The 13,238-nt window shown below is 58.1% G+C and overlaps 2 protein-coding genes across 2 annotated transcripts; one reads left to right on the top strand and one right to left on the bottom strand.

Moving 5' to 3' along the window:
* Window positions 1-306: 306 nt before the first annotated feature.
* Window positions 307-3,863, bottom strand: USH1G (USH1 protein network component sans). The gene is made up of 2 exons (XM_035026398.1): window positions 3,700-3,863; window positions 307-1,528 (listed from the first exon to the last, which is right to left on the bottom strand). The coding sequence occupies exons 1-2, from the start codon at window positions 3,861-3,863 to the stop codon at window positions 307-309; spliced, it is 1,386 nt and encodes a 461-aa protein (XP_034882289.1).
* A 1,553-nt stretch (window positions 3,864-5,416) lies between these two features.
* OTOP2 (otopetrin 2) lies at window positions 5,417-13,193 on the top strand. The gene is made up of 6 exons (XM_035026397.1): window positions 5,417-5,732; window positions 6,378-6,514; window positions 7,670-7,728; window positions 8,182-8,321; window positions 10,300-11,174; window positions 13,023-13,193. The coding sequence occupies exons 1-6, from the start codon at window positions 5,417-5,419 to the stop codon at window positions 13,191-13,193; spliced, it is 1,698 nt and encodes a 565-aa protein (XP_034882288.1).
* Window positions 13,194-13,238: the final 45 nt, after the last annotated feature.

Here is a 13,238-nt window from a genome sequence, read left to right as displayed (position 1 = left end):
ACACTGAGACACCCATTTGGGGGCATTTTGATATCTCCAAAATTGAGGTGCATTTTATTTTACATTAGCTATGATAAGAAGGCCTCCTGTCCTCGTTAAATTGGCAGCTTCTTTTTCAGAATTGGGGGTAAACAAATTAAGTGGGGCCCCTTGTTATTGATGGGGGCTTAGATTTTACGAAATACGGTATTACCCCCCTACACACACACACACACACACACTCCTTAAAAGGCAGATCCTCCCCTCCATGGCTCCCCAAGGCTTTCCAGGCCCCCTATCTCCTCATCCCCCCAAGGCTCGGGGCACTCACAACTCAGTGTCTTCCAGGGCGGGCGGGCGCTCTAGCGCCCGCCTCCTCCTCCTCACGGCCCCCAGAAGCTTCTTGCGGGGCCCCAGGGGGACGCTGATGCTGCGGAGGTCAAGGTCGGAGCACAGCATCAGGGCCTCCAGGTCAATCTTCTCCTGCCGCAGGAGGGAGGCGAAGTCCTCCATGTGCAGGGAAGCCAGGAAGGCCTCCAGCGGGCTCGTCTCGGGCTCCAGGTCCTCATCCAGGCCCAAGTCCAGCTCGTCCCAGGGCAGCTCCTTCCCGCAGCTGCGGTCCTGCAGGCTGCTGGCACTGCCCAGGCTGTCGTCGTCCAGGCTGGGGGAGCTCTGCCGCCGGCCTCGCGGGGCGCCGCCGCCGTCCAGCGCCCCGTCCTCGCGGCCCAGGCCGAGCAGCCCGCTGCTCAAGTAGTTCCTGCGGAACACCATGGTGCCCAGGCCGGGGCGGGTAAACAGGGAGTCGTGGCCTGAGTCGGTGCTGACTTCCGAGTGGGCCGGCTCGGCCGCCAGCGTGGCACGGGAGACGCTGTCCTCGTCCGAGAGGAACATGTCCCGGAGCGGGGAGCGGCCCCACTCCTTGGGGTTGGCGTAGGTGCCCTGGCGCACGAACATCACGTCGCTGCCCAGCTGCAGGCCCGAGAGCGAGCGCACGCTCTTGCGGCCGTCCTCGGAGATCTTGAAGGTGCCCTCGCCGCCCTGCTTGCGCCGCTCCAGCTTCCGCTGGATCTTGGCCTTGCCCTTGGCCGTGCCGTGCAGCGTGGCCTGCGAGTAGGGCAGGTGGCTGCCCAGCGCCAGGTGCTGCAGCCGGCGGCTCAGGGTGCTGGACGTGAGGCTGGAGAAGCTGAGCGCGTCCGAGCGCTCGGCCAGCTCGCGGCGGTAGCGCCGCTCCATGCGCTCGTGGTGCTTGCGCTGCAGCTTGGCGCACTCGCGGATGCGCCGCTCCGCCTCGCGGAAGGCCTTGTCCTTCAGCTTGCCCACCAGCTTGGGGTTGAGGCTGCTCTGCTTGGCCGCGATGGAGTCCAGGTAGCGCACGCACTCCATGTGGCCCTTCATGGCGGCCATGTCCAGCGGCGTGTGGTAGTCGTTGTCCAGGCACCAGATGTTGGCCCCGAAGGACACCAGGAAGGAGAGGCAGTGCAGGTGGCCATTGGAAGCTGCCAGGTGCAGGGGCGTGTTGCCCCAGATGTCGCACTTGTCTGGGTCACCCCTGCAGGGAGGACACGCAAGGAGGGGTGATGAGCCAACACAGTTTCGGGCGGGCAGACGGCACTGGCACTGGCTGCAGGTGATGCCCCACGGGCACACCAGCGCGACCCGAGGGCCTGAGACGTCTCCTCCGACTCCAGACGATGCCAGACGGACCTGGGGAGGGGGGAGGGGGCGGAGGCAGAAATGGCCCCAGACCTGCAGGGGGTGGGGCGACAGAAAAGGCGGGGCCAGGGCGGGGCCTTCCCCAAGAGAACTGATGGCTGGGAATCTCAGGGGATAAATATTTGATGCCCAGAGAGAAAGGAGTGAATTATTGATGGAGCCCAGCGGGGAGCTGGCCCAGAGAGGTGGTGGGCCAGGGCCGAGTCTGGGTCTCTAGGCAGGCGTGGTGGTGCGTGTGGCTGTGGGTGCAGGGGTCACCCTAAAAGAGGACACAAGAGAGTGGTGGGTGCGGAGCCTGAGCCCTGGGTGAGTGTGTGTGAGGGTGTGTGCCTGCGTGTCGGCCGGCGAGGCCACGTCTGCAGGGAGCAGGGCCAGGCCTGGCAAGGCTGCGTGTGAGAGCAGGTGTCGGGTCTTGGCCTGCGCTGGGAGGGGAGCGCGGGGGCAGCCAGGACCAAAGGGGAGGAGGAGGCAAGCCGGCAACCTGGGCCCAGCGGCCCTCCCTTACCCGGGGCTGCCCCATCTTTGGGAGCTTTGTCAGGCAGCCTGGCGTGTGCCTGCCCCGGGGACCCACCCAGCACCCTCCAACACCCTCCACACCAGATTGTGCCCCCTTGGGCATGCTTCGGCTGGCTCCTCCAAGCTCTCCCCTCCCACAGGGGCCTGGCCCAGCACCTCTGCCTCACACTAATGAGGCCACGAGGCCACCCCACAGGGCTGGAGGAAGAATCACCCCCTTGTCTCAACAGCTGCCCCCACAACCCCCTCCTCACTTCCCCTACTGGTCGCCAAGTTTTGCAGGACAATGTGGCAAGGAGCAGTTTGGCATCTGGCCCACACCCCATCCAGCACCAACGCTTGCTCTCTGTATGAGTTGGGGGATTTGGTGCACCAGGAAGGCACTCTTCGCCCTTCTTCCCATGGACCTCTCTGATGGGGGGCAGGATGGCAGGATCACTGCGTGCTCTCGGTGTGGAAAGGGGCCAGCCTGGGCTTCTCAGAACGTGGCTCAGCAGCCTGGTTTTAAGGGCTGCTCCCACCTGCTGCTGGCCTGAGGAGCAGCCTCAGAGGGAGGGTAAGGGGGTTTGCCACCCACCACATGTTCAGGCCACAGGCCAGCATCTGGCACCAGGGCCAGTTGGGCCCCTTTCCCTCCACCATGATTTCCCAGGGCCTACGATGTTCCTATGAACCGTCCTCGGGCATGTCTTCCACTCCTTTTCCCTGTCCAGCTGCCCAGGTGTCCAGTTCAACCAGGTGACCTCTCTGTATAAAACTGTGGAGGCTGGCGAAGTTGTCCACAGTGTCATTCAGCCCCGGGAGCCCACATCAGCGGCCCTGGTCCCTGAATTCCTTCATTGCTACCTTCAAATCCCTTCCCTGGCCCTGACACCTGGACTCTAGCCACACTCCTCCCCCCAGACAACTCCTAAAGGAGGCAGAGTGAGCCTGCTTTGGGGGAGGGGCACAAAGGGAGTTAATGAGGCGGCTACACCCACTGACATTTGGTGTCGGGGACAGTGCCCATAAATCCCAAGAATGAGCTGGGAGAGAGCTGGGAGGGCCCCAGCCTGCGGGGAGGTGCAGCATCCTTCAGACCGCAGGCTGGGGAGTGGGCACTAAGGAGCCTCTCCTCGAGAGGCCTGTGCCCCTTCTCTTCCCTCCCCACTCTTGCTTCCAGGTGCCACCCCCCACCCAGGAGACCTCTCCCACCTTCCCCTCACTCTGCAGCCCCTTCCATAATCATGGGCCCCCAAACCCAGTCCCTCCCCTCCTAGCCCCACATCCAGGTCACAAATGTCCTATGCCTCGAGTTGTGTCCCCCTCCCACAACTGCCAGGCTCCAGGGTCCCACCTTAGGGTCAGTCCGATAGAGAAGAGGGCAGCTCAGAGGAGAGAGGGGGAAGATACCTTGGAGTCTTGGGGAGTGTGTCTCAGGGGCCAGAGGGGCCTGAACACTCTCTTTCGCCTCCACTGGGGGGCTTAGGCAGGGACAAGGTGGGTACTCACCCTCGGCTCACGATGAGACGCAGCGACTCCAGGTTACCATGGTAGGCAGCCCAGAGGGTGGGAGTCATGCCATCCTCATCCGGGGCGTTCAGCTCCTTCCTGGTGGCCTCTTTGAGGAGCTCCAGGTAGCCGTCCCGGGCCGCCCGGTGGTACTGGTCGTTCATGGCGCCTGACTTGAACCGGGTGGGCAGGGGGCGCGGGGAAATGCCCCCCGCGGGGGAGGGCGGCGGAGTTAGGGCTGAGGCATGGGGTTGGGGGAGGGGGCCCAGCAGGGCCCGGGGCCGCCAGCCCCCGCTGCCGCTGACGGAGGTTGCGGAGCGCGCCGCAGCCGCAGCTACTCGGACATCTGAGCCGCTCACCCCGGGAAGGGCGGGGGGAGAGGGGGGGGGAGGATCTCCCGCTGCCCAGAGAGCCGCCCCCGGGTTGCCCCTGGGTCCTAAACACCCTGCTCCCGAGCGCGCAGGGATGACCCACGCGAGGCCCTGCCCTCGCTGCAAAAGTGGTGACCCCAGCGCCCCGCCCCATGAGGCCCAGTCTGGGGACAGTACGGGGTCTGTCCTCACTGGATCCCCGGCTCTGCGGCTCCCGATGTCCCCACCCGTCGAAGGAAGGGCCACGGGCTGGGGAGGGGTGTCTGCGGGCAGTCTGGATCCCTAGGACCGTGGGCCTAGGACCTGCAGGAGGACTGACGCCCAGACAGCGAGGAGCGCCGGGCAGTCCTGGCTGCCCCTCGCCCGCGCGGGGTCGGCGAGCCGCGCTCCAGCAGGGGGCGCTAGAAGCCTGGACGCGGGCTCCGCGCGCCGCTGGCGAACTTCCTACCCAAGCCCGACTTCGCAGCTTCCAGCGGAGCAGAAGACTGCGGGGAGGGAGAGAGGAAGAAGGAACTTCGATCACTGTGAGGGTGTCGGGGAAAGGGGCACTGGGGTCCCGATCTTGGGGCAGCAACTGAGGAGCAGGAAGGTATAGGGTGCGCCGGGGCTGGAAGGGCGTCGGGGTGCCTGCGGGCCTTTGGGGAGTCTATTGAGCATCAGCACTCGGGGCTCTGGACGGCGGGGACCGCGGGACGCGAGGGCGCGGCGGGCGCCGGGGGCGGGGTGCCCTCTGGGTGCCGCAGTGCAGGGCTGCGCCCAAGCCTGGCCGCGCCAGGGTGACGGGACGGCAGGGGAGGGGGCGCCTCTTAACGGGTAAATATAAATCTTAACCTTATCTGGCTCCCGCTCTCTGTTCCCTAAATTCAGCTCGGAGAAAAGATGGATCATGTGAGTGGGACTGAGAGATTTATGGAGCTGAGCTCCCGCGGCTGTAAATCACCCTGCCCTCCCCGGTATAAAGTGCCCGTCCAGCCCGGTGTGGGAGAGAGGAGACGCTCGTCGCCCCCTGACCCCCAGCTCAGCGCGGGGTCCCGGCCCAGCCAGGTGGGTGCCCCGACCAGATGGTCGACGGACTGGGGAGTGGGGACGTTGGACGGGGTCCGACGGGGCTGCCGCCGCTTCTTCTTCCTTCAGTCGTCGAGCTAGGGACCCGAGGGGTCGGCTTTTCTCTTCCCTTTCCCCAGCGCTTCCTCCACCACCCGCAGCCCCCACCCTCCGGGTGAGGAACTTCTCAGTTCCTAAATCCAGGGAGAAGATGGGAGAAGGAGAGCCCTCGGGGTTGACCTGGGGTCCTGTCCGCTTCTCCTCCACAGTGACCCGTCCAACCTCCCCCAGTCGCCCCTGCCATGTCCGAGGAGTCGGCCCCGGGCCCCAAGGAGAGCCCGCCGGCTGCGCGGCAGGCAGGCTCCCGCGAGGTGTGGAAGAAGGGCGGCCGGCTGCTGTCCGTGCTGCTGGCCGTGAACGTGCTGCTTCTCGCCTGCACGCTCATCAGTGGCGGCGCCTTCAACAAGGTAGCGGTGTATGACACCGACGTGTTCGCGCTGCTCACCACCATGATGCTGCTCGCCTCCCTCTGGATCCTCTTCTACCTCCTCCGGACCGTGCGCTGCCCCGACGCCGTCCCCTACCGGGACGCGCACGCCGGCCCCGTCTGGCTCCGAGGTGCCAGGGGAGGTGGGCGGGGGGGGGGGGGGGGGGGGGGGCAGATGTGGCTGAAGATGAAATGGGCTGCGGTTGAAAGAGAAGAGGAAGGGAAACAGTCTTGGAAGAAAAATGAAGTGAGGGATGGAGGGGAACTTCTTTGCTCTTCCTAAAGATTGAAAAGGGGTGGTCATGGGAGAGCCCTTTGATGGAGAGCAGAGAACAGATGACAGCTGCAACTGAAAGAGCCCACCTAGGGCCGTTCTTCCCCCAATCCATGCAGCCCCAAAGAGATAGGAGCTCAATAAAATATCCATCCATCCATCCACCCACTCAATCCTATACTCATCCTCCATCCACCCATTCATCTTTCAATCCATCCATTCACCCACCCACCTATCCATCCATCCATCATCCAACTATCCACCTGTCCATCCATCCATCCATCCATCCATCCATCCATCCATCCATCCATCCTTACATCCAACCAGCCAGCCATTTATCCATCCTCTCACCCACCCCATTCATCTGTCCATTGATCCTCCCACCTACAGTATTCATCTCTCCATCCATCCACACAAACATCCAACCAACCACCCATCTAGCCATGCATCCTCAGATCTATAAACCATCCTCTCTGACCCATCCCCCACCCCTCATTCCCAGGTGGACTGGTGCTGTTTGGGATCTGCACTCTTGTCATGGATGTCTTCAAGACTGGCTACTACTCCAGTTTCTTTGAGTGCCAGTCGGCCATCAAGATCCTGCACCCTCTCACCCAGGCTGTGTTTGTCGTCGTCCAGGTGGGTGGGAGGAGTGTTCTTGAGTGTGGTGGAAAGGAGCCAACACCTGGCATGAGGTCAGAAGATCTCTACTCTTCTACCCTGAGCAATCAAGTAAGGTGGGGATAGGACTGTAGTGTGGATCACATGAGTCCATAAATCTGGAAGCACTTGGTGATGAAGTAATATCCAAATGTGAGCTCCTACTTAGGGGCCCTGTGATTTCATTTCAGTGCAAGCAGTGCCAGTATTAACATCTAAGATGTCTGAGTTGTGACAGCTGCCATGTCTCCTAGAACCTGGCTCGCCCTCCCTAGGTGCCTGTAGAGGGCACCAATCTCAGCCCAGGGTCCTGCTGTGGGCATGGCCGGTTTGGCCTCAGCTACAGCCCATATGTTCTGTATTTGTTCAGGAAATAGGTATCCTGTACCTGGGATTTTTCAAACAAGTTCACGTATATATATTTCTATTTGTTGCATACATAACACGCTGAAAGATCTGATTGAGCTGAGGCAGGACTGGTCTTACATGGGACCACAACAGATCTCATCCCTGCACCATGACCAGAATGACTACATGTAGGGTTCCCTCTCCTGAAACATTACCCCTGCTGTGCAGATTTCCACAATTCAACACATTTATGACTGCGGTACTTATAATAGTTTTACCCTTTTTCAGTTTACGGATTTGAAGAATTCTCAGGTAAAATGAAAATACAGATACCCACACATCAACAAATACCATGACAAGGATTTGTTAGCAACCAGGGGAGGATTGTAGGACAACAAAGGATGGGGTTGGGGCAGGGGATGTTGCCAAAGGAAGGCGAGAAGGCACCAGAGATTCTCTCTACTTTGGACAAGACCCAGGCTTAGGCTGGCCTTGCTCCCAGGAATAAGTAACTAGACAGTCAAAACTCTACCTGAAGACAAAACAAAACACCAAGAGCTTACAGGTAACATTTTGCAAACTCAGAAAGAACAGAGAACTATTTTATACAAATTGTTCCAGAGACAGAGAGAAAGCTCCTGACTCATTTTGTAAAGCTAAAATAAACTTGGTAGGTTAGTATGGGGGCTCTTGAGGTGGAGGGAACATACTGCTGGGTTTGGACATAGGCACTCCAGAGTTTAGCCTGTCTGCACAGTGAATGACCCCCACTCTCTCTCAACACAGACTTACTTTCTCTGGGTGTCCTCTAAAGACTGCATTCACGTCCATCTGGATCTGACCCGGTGAGTGCCGGCTCCACAGCTCAACATCCATGCCCCCCTGGGGATGAGCTTTCCAACCTGGGGCCTCCTTCTGCACCCTGCATGGGGTTTCAACCAAGGCCCCTTTGCTCTGTCAGCCTGATCCCACCACTCTGTGCTGTGTTGTGTGTATGTGTGTGCCTACAACTCATATCTGTGTGTTTTGGGGCATGGGTTATATAGTGCGCTGTATGTGCTTTCCTCTAGGAGAGGGAGCAGCAGTGGTCTGAGCCCCTGGACACCCCCTGGCCCTCTCTTGGGTGGCATCCTGGCCAGACTAAGTGTTCCTTCCAAACTCAGCCTCTATTCACACAGGGGCCTGTTTTCTTGCTTCCCAACATCATCTCCCAGCATAGCTCCCCAGCTCTCCATCTCCCCAGGGACCCACGATGGGCCAGCCTCTCACTGGCCTCTTTGCTCCCCCTCCCCAAACAGGTGTGGTCTCATGTTCACCCTCACCACCAACCTGGCCATCTGGATGGCAGCCGTAGTGGATGAGTCCGTGCACCAGACCCACTCCTATGATAGTTCCCACAGCAACGCTAGCCACCTTCGCCTCACTCCTGACCGTGAGTGTCCACTCCAGATTAAACCTGGTCCAGGGACTTCCAGGCCTTAGCCTGGGTGGGGTGGTTGTCTCCCTTCCCCTCATGAGAGAGGAGAGCCTCCTCCTGCCCCAGGCTCTGCCTCTGAAGAAGTATAGGTGTAGGTGACGCCAGAGGGAGGGTGTCAGGGGGCATCTTCTCTTTCTGGGGTTTGCAGCCTTGGCCTCACTATTCAGGTCTCCATCCCACCAAAGAAGGGATTTGGGCTCCAGAATGAAAGGGTGAGGGTGATCAAAGTGAAGGGCAGAAAAGGGAGGCAGAATAGCTCAATGGTGGAAGCATGGGTCAGAGTCTGTCAAGGAGAAGGTAGAAATAATCATCAGTGACAATAGTGACACTTTACTGAGCTCCATGTGTCAGGTGCTGTGCTAAGTGTCCTAAACACTCTACCTTACTTAACCCTCACAACTTCCCAATGAGATGGGTACTATTTTTTATTTATTTATTTTTTTATTTTTTTAGAGAAAGAGAGAGAGAGCGGGGGGGGGAGGGGCAGAGGGAGGAAGAGAATCTTAAGCAAACTCCTCACTGAGCCCAGAGCCTGGCGCAGGGCTTGATCTCACAACCCTGAGATCATGACCTGAGCCGAAATCAAGAGTCAGAGGCTTAATCAAATGAGCCCCAAGATGAGTGCTATTAATATTCCCATTTTACAGATACAGAAACTAAGGCATAAAAAGTTAAATAGAACTTGAAATTGGGAGAACTAGTGTTGAGATCCATCTTTGCTCTGAACCAATATCCTATACTGAAGAAGAATAGGATCAACAGGCCCCCTGGTCCTAGTTCTCTGGACTTCTGTAGGGGCCCCCCCAACTAACCAGGACCAGACCAGATGACTAAGTCCATTTGGATTTTGCCTGAAGACACACTCACTCCCAGTATGGAAGGGTCCAGGAACAGAAAGCATGGAGCAGGAGACCCCAGCCCATCGGGACTGATAAAGGGCCATGTTGCACATACAAAGGGTTCCTGAGGATGGTTAAAACCAACCCGGAGGGGGTGCCTGGATGGCTCAGTCGGTTAAGTGTCGGACTCTTGATTTTGGCTCAGGTCATGATCTCAGGGTCATGAGATTGAGCCCCGCATTGGGCTCTGAGCTGGGTGGGTGTGGAGCCTGCTTAAGATTCTCTCTTCCTCTCCCTCTGCCCCTCCCCCTGTGCACATGCATGCTCTCTCTCTCTAAAACAAAACAAAACCAAAAAAACAACCTGGAGAGGTGGCCAACTTAACATGCTGGGGCCCTGGGGTGCCGAGAGGCGTACTAGGAAGGTACCTGCCCTGGGGTTGCGAGCCAGGTTAATAGATCTGCCATTACAAGCCACTACCTCAGTGAGCCTCAGTTTCTGCATCTGCAAAACCAGTGGGAATAGTTCTGGGGATCCAAAGAGATGTTTGCCAAGATCCAAGGCATTCTATAAAGCGCACTCTGGACACAGGACAAGATTCCTATAGGTGTGTTACAAACCAAAATGATGGGGGGGTCACGGGAGACACCTAGCCAAAGCAGCTTACATTCTGGGCTGAATCAGATGCCGGGGAGAGCTGCAAGGAAGCGTGAACTCAAGGTTCCCAAGAGGGGCACCATCTATCAGGAACCTTGCCTATCTTGGGAAGCCAAGGGTGGTTACTGGTTGGGAAGGATTGGAAATGTCTGCCTGCAGGAATGGAATGGGATGAAGCGGGCAGAATCTGCTGTTCTGATTTTTGTTTACCGAGCACTGGCTGTTTTCTGACGTGTCCCAGCCTCTGGCGCATAGCAGGTGCTCAGTAAATACTTGTGGAATGAATGCGCACCGGGCCCTGTGTAGGCATTTCAGGTCACGGCGGTGAATATGGCAGACAGTGATTCCACCCTAGCAAAAGTCACAGTCGAGAGGTGAGGTTCTTCTCCAGGAAGGCGGGAGGGAGGTCCAGCTCTCTGCCTCTCTCCCCACAGCGGAGCGAGCAGGCAGCTCGGTGGGAGGAGACTGTTCCTGCAACACAGCCATCTGCCAGATCTTTCAGCAGGGCTACTTCTACCTGTATCCCTTCAACATTGAGTATAGCCTGTTTGCTTCCACCATGCTGTATGTCATGTGGAAGAATGTGGGTAGGCTGCTGGCCTCCTCCACCCACGGCCACGGCCATGGCCACACGCCATCCCGGGTCAGCCTCTTCCGGGAGACCCTTTTCGGTGGCCCAATCCTGGGCCTGATGCTCTTCGTGGTGGGGCTGGCCGTCTTCATCATCTATGAGGTCCAAGTGAGTGGGGAGGGGGGCCGCACCCAGCAGGCCCTGGTCATCTACTACAGCTTCAACATCATCTGTCTGGGGCTCATGACCTTGGTCAGCTTGAGTGGCTCAGTCATCTACCGTTTTGATCGCCGGGCCATGGATCACCATAAGAACCCCACTCGAACGCTGGATGTGGCACTGCTGATGGGTGCTGCCCTGGGCCAGTACGTGATCTCCTACTACTCTATCGTAGCCGTGGTGGTGGGCACACCCAGGGACCTACTGGGGGCGCTCAACCTAGCCCACGCTCTGCTCATGATTGCCCAGCACACCTTCCAGAATGTATTCATCATTGAGAGCCTCCACCGGGGACCACCCGGGGATGAACCTCATGATACCACCCCCAAAGAGTCCTGCCATGGCCTTACCTTTGCCAACGTGGATGCCCTCCACACCTTGCCTGCCTGCCCACCCACTCCCAGGCTGGTTGGCACCAACCCAGTGGGCCCTCGGGAAGCAATGGCCATCATCTTGGCCCCCAGGGGCCACTGGAGACGCCGGTGCCTGAAGGACATTTCTCTGTTTCTCCTGCTCTGCAATGTCATTGTGAGTACCTGGGGGTTGCGGGGGGAGGCGGGGTGGGGAGGCGCGGAGATGGGAATGGGCTGAGAGGAAGAGAAGGCCAAGGAAGGATGCTCTTTCAGGTTTATTCACTTGGCCTTCTCTGTCTTGCCCCCAGCCCACTTGAGGAGCCTACAGCTCTCTAGGAGAGAAGCAGGTTCAGAGAGGGTCAGAGGCAGCCCCTGGGCAAACAGCATCTCAGGACACAGAGAGAGAATGAAATCCCAGCCTTCTGGCATCTAGGCTGCAGATGGAACAGGAGGTGTCCCAGGGAATGCTGACATGGGGGCTGGGCAGAAGTGAGAGGGAGCTGTGAAGTGATGTAGAGGGAGGGTGCCCTTGCCCCTAGGTGGAAGGTGTGACTGCTCCTGGGAACTTGTGACCAGCCTGCTTCTCAGAATAATCAGAGCAGCATCAGGAAGTAGCAGAGACCAGCATAAGTGTGAGCACTCTCTTAGCAGAGTGCTGCAGTGGGCTGGCCTGGAAGGGGGGCGTTCACAACAGCACCCCCTCCCTGCTAATTCAGCAGAACCGCTTAGGAAGAGAAATTCAGTGTGTTAGCAACAGACTTCGCCCCAGGGCAGACACACTCCCCATGAAGACAGCCCCCCCACCCGCCCCCGTAAAGGAATACCCCTCCTGTGGCTACAACCCAATAGAGAAATGCTCCAGGGTAGATAAAATCCTCAGGGGAGAAATTTTTAATATGCAATCATGGACCCATGTGAGTACATCCCAAATAAAGAACACAGCTCTACTGAAGTTTCACTCAATATAAAAATGGCCCTTTCAGCTATAACCTCCAACAGAAAAATATCCCTAATATACAAACAAACACCCTTAATGTGGGTCTAACCCAATGTAGAGCACGTCTCCAGAGTGATCCCAGCCCAATGCACACTACATAAAATACACCAACAGCCCTTACTTGGGTGCATTCTTAGTGTGTTCCCACTGTGAATATTGCCCAACCTGCAGGTAATCTGTTTAAAAAAAAAAAAAAGTGATCATCAATCTCTGACCTCCTTATATCTTGGGCCAGTCTGGGAGCCTGGCCCCAGCCTGGCCCCACCCTCACCTCCCCCACCCCCACCCCCACCCAGAGCCCCTCCTGCAGGCTGGGATCCACCATGTGGGACGATGTTTTTGCTCCAGGTATCTGTTCCTGAGTCAACTCTAGGAGCATCATCTCCAACTCCATTTCATAGGACAGAAACAGGCTCAGAAAGGAGCTGTGTGTGCCCAAGGACACAGTTAACTTGGGTTGGGGAGGGTGGGGCTGGCCTAGAAGCCACTGTTCTTTGCCTCATACCCCACACCTGAACCGTCTGAGCTCCTGCCAGAGATGAAGCAGGATTCCATCATTAACATCCTCCCAGACCTGGGAAAGGAGCAGAGCTGGAGAACAGAGCTTATGGAGGGTGGTGGTGGGGTACACTTCTGGCTGGATCCTGACACCCCTGCCCTGGGCCTGTCTGATTCTACCACCACCCTGCACACCTCTCTCCTGGAGAGCTGCTGATTTAGCCGTTTGTACCAAATTCTCACATCATCTATCTTCCCCTTCTCCCCATCTGACAAATGAGCCATAATAACAGGGTAGAAGAGGTAATTGTAGGGGGAGCCTTAGCCTGGGGTTGGGCAAGTTCAGTTTGGCACATTTTCTGAGCTCCTTAGTGAATGCCAAACCCTGCCCAAGATTCTGAGGTTCCCCACTCACCACCCCAGAGGGCTGGGATGCCCCTATCCTCTCACCCCCCAGCAAAGCCCACAGCAATGACCTGCAAGTGGCCAGTCCCGGCCCGGTCCTGACACTCCCCTGTCTCCTCACAGCTGTGGATCATGCCTGCCTTCGGAGCCCGCCCTCACTTCAGCAACACTGTGGAGGTGGACTTCTATGGCTACTCGCTCTGGGCAGCCATCGTCAACATCTGCCTACCCTTCGGCATCTTCTACCGTATGCATGCTGTCTCCAGCCTGCTGGAGGTCTATGTGTTGTCCTGAAGCCCCCGACAGAGACATGTAGGGGTGCGGCTCACCTCATGTGCC

This window comes from Mirounga leonina, unplaced genomic scaffold (assembly GCF_011800145.1).
Source record: "Mirounga leonina isolate KUSES-001 unplaced genomic scaffold, KU_Mleo_1.0 Mir_197, whole genome shotgun sequence".
In the NCBI taxonomy this organism is placed as follows: domain Eukaryota; kingdom Metazoa; phylum Chordata; class Mammalia; order Carnivora; family Phocidae; genus Mirounga; species Mirounga leonina.
Note: the sequence above shows the minus strand (reverse complement) of the source record. Positions and strands in the feature narration are given on the sequence as shown.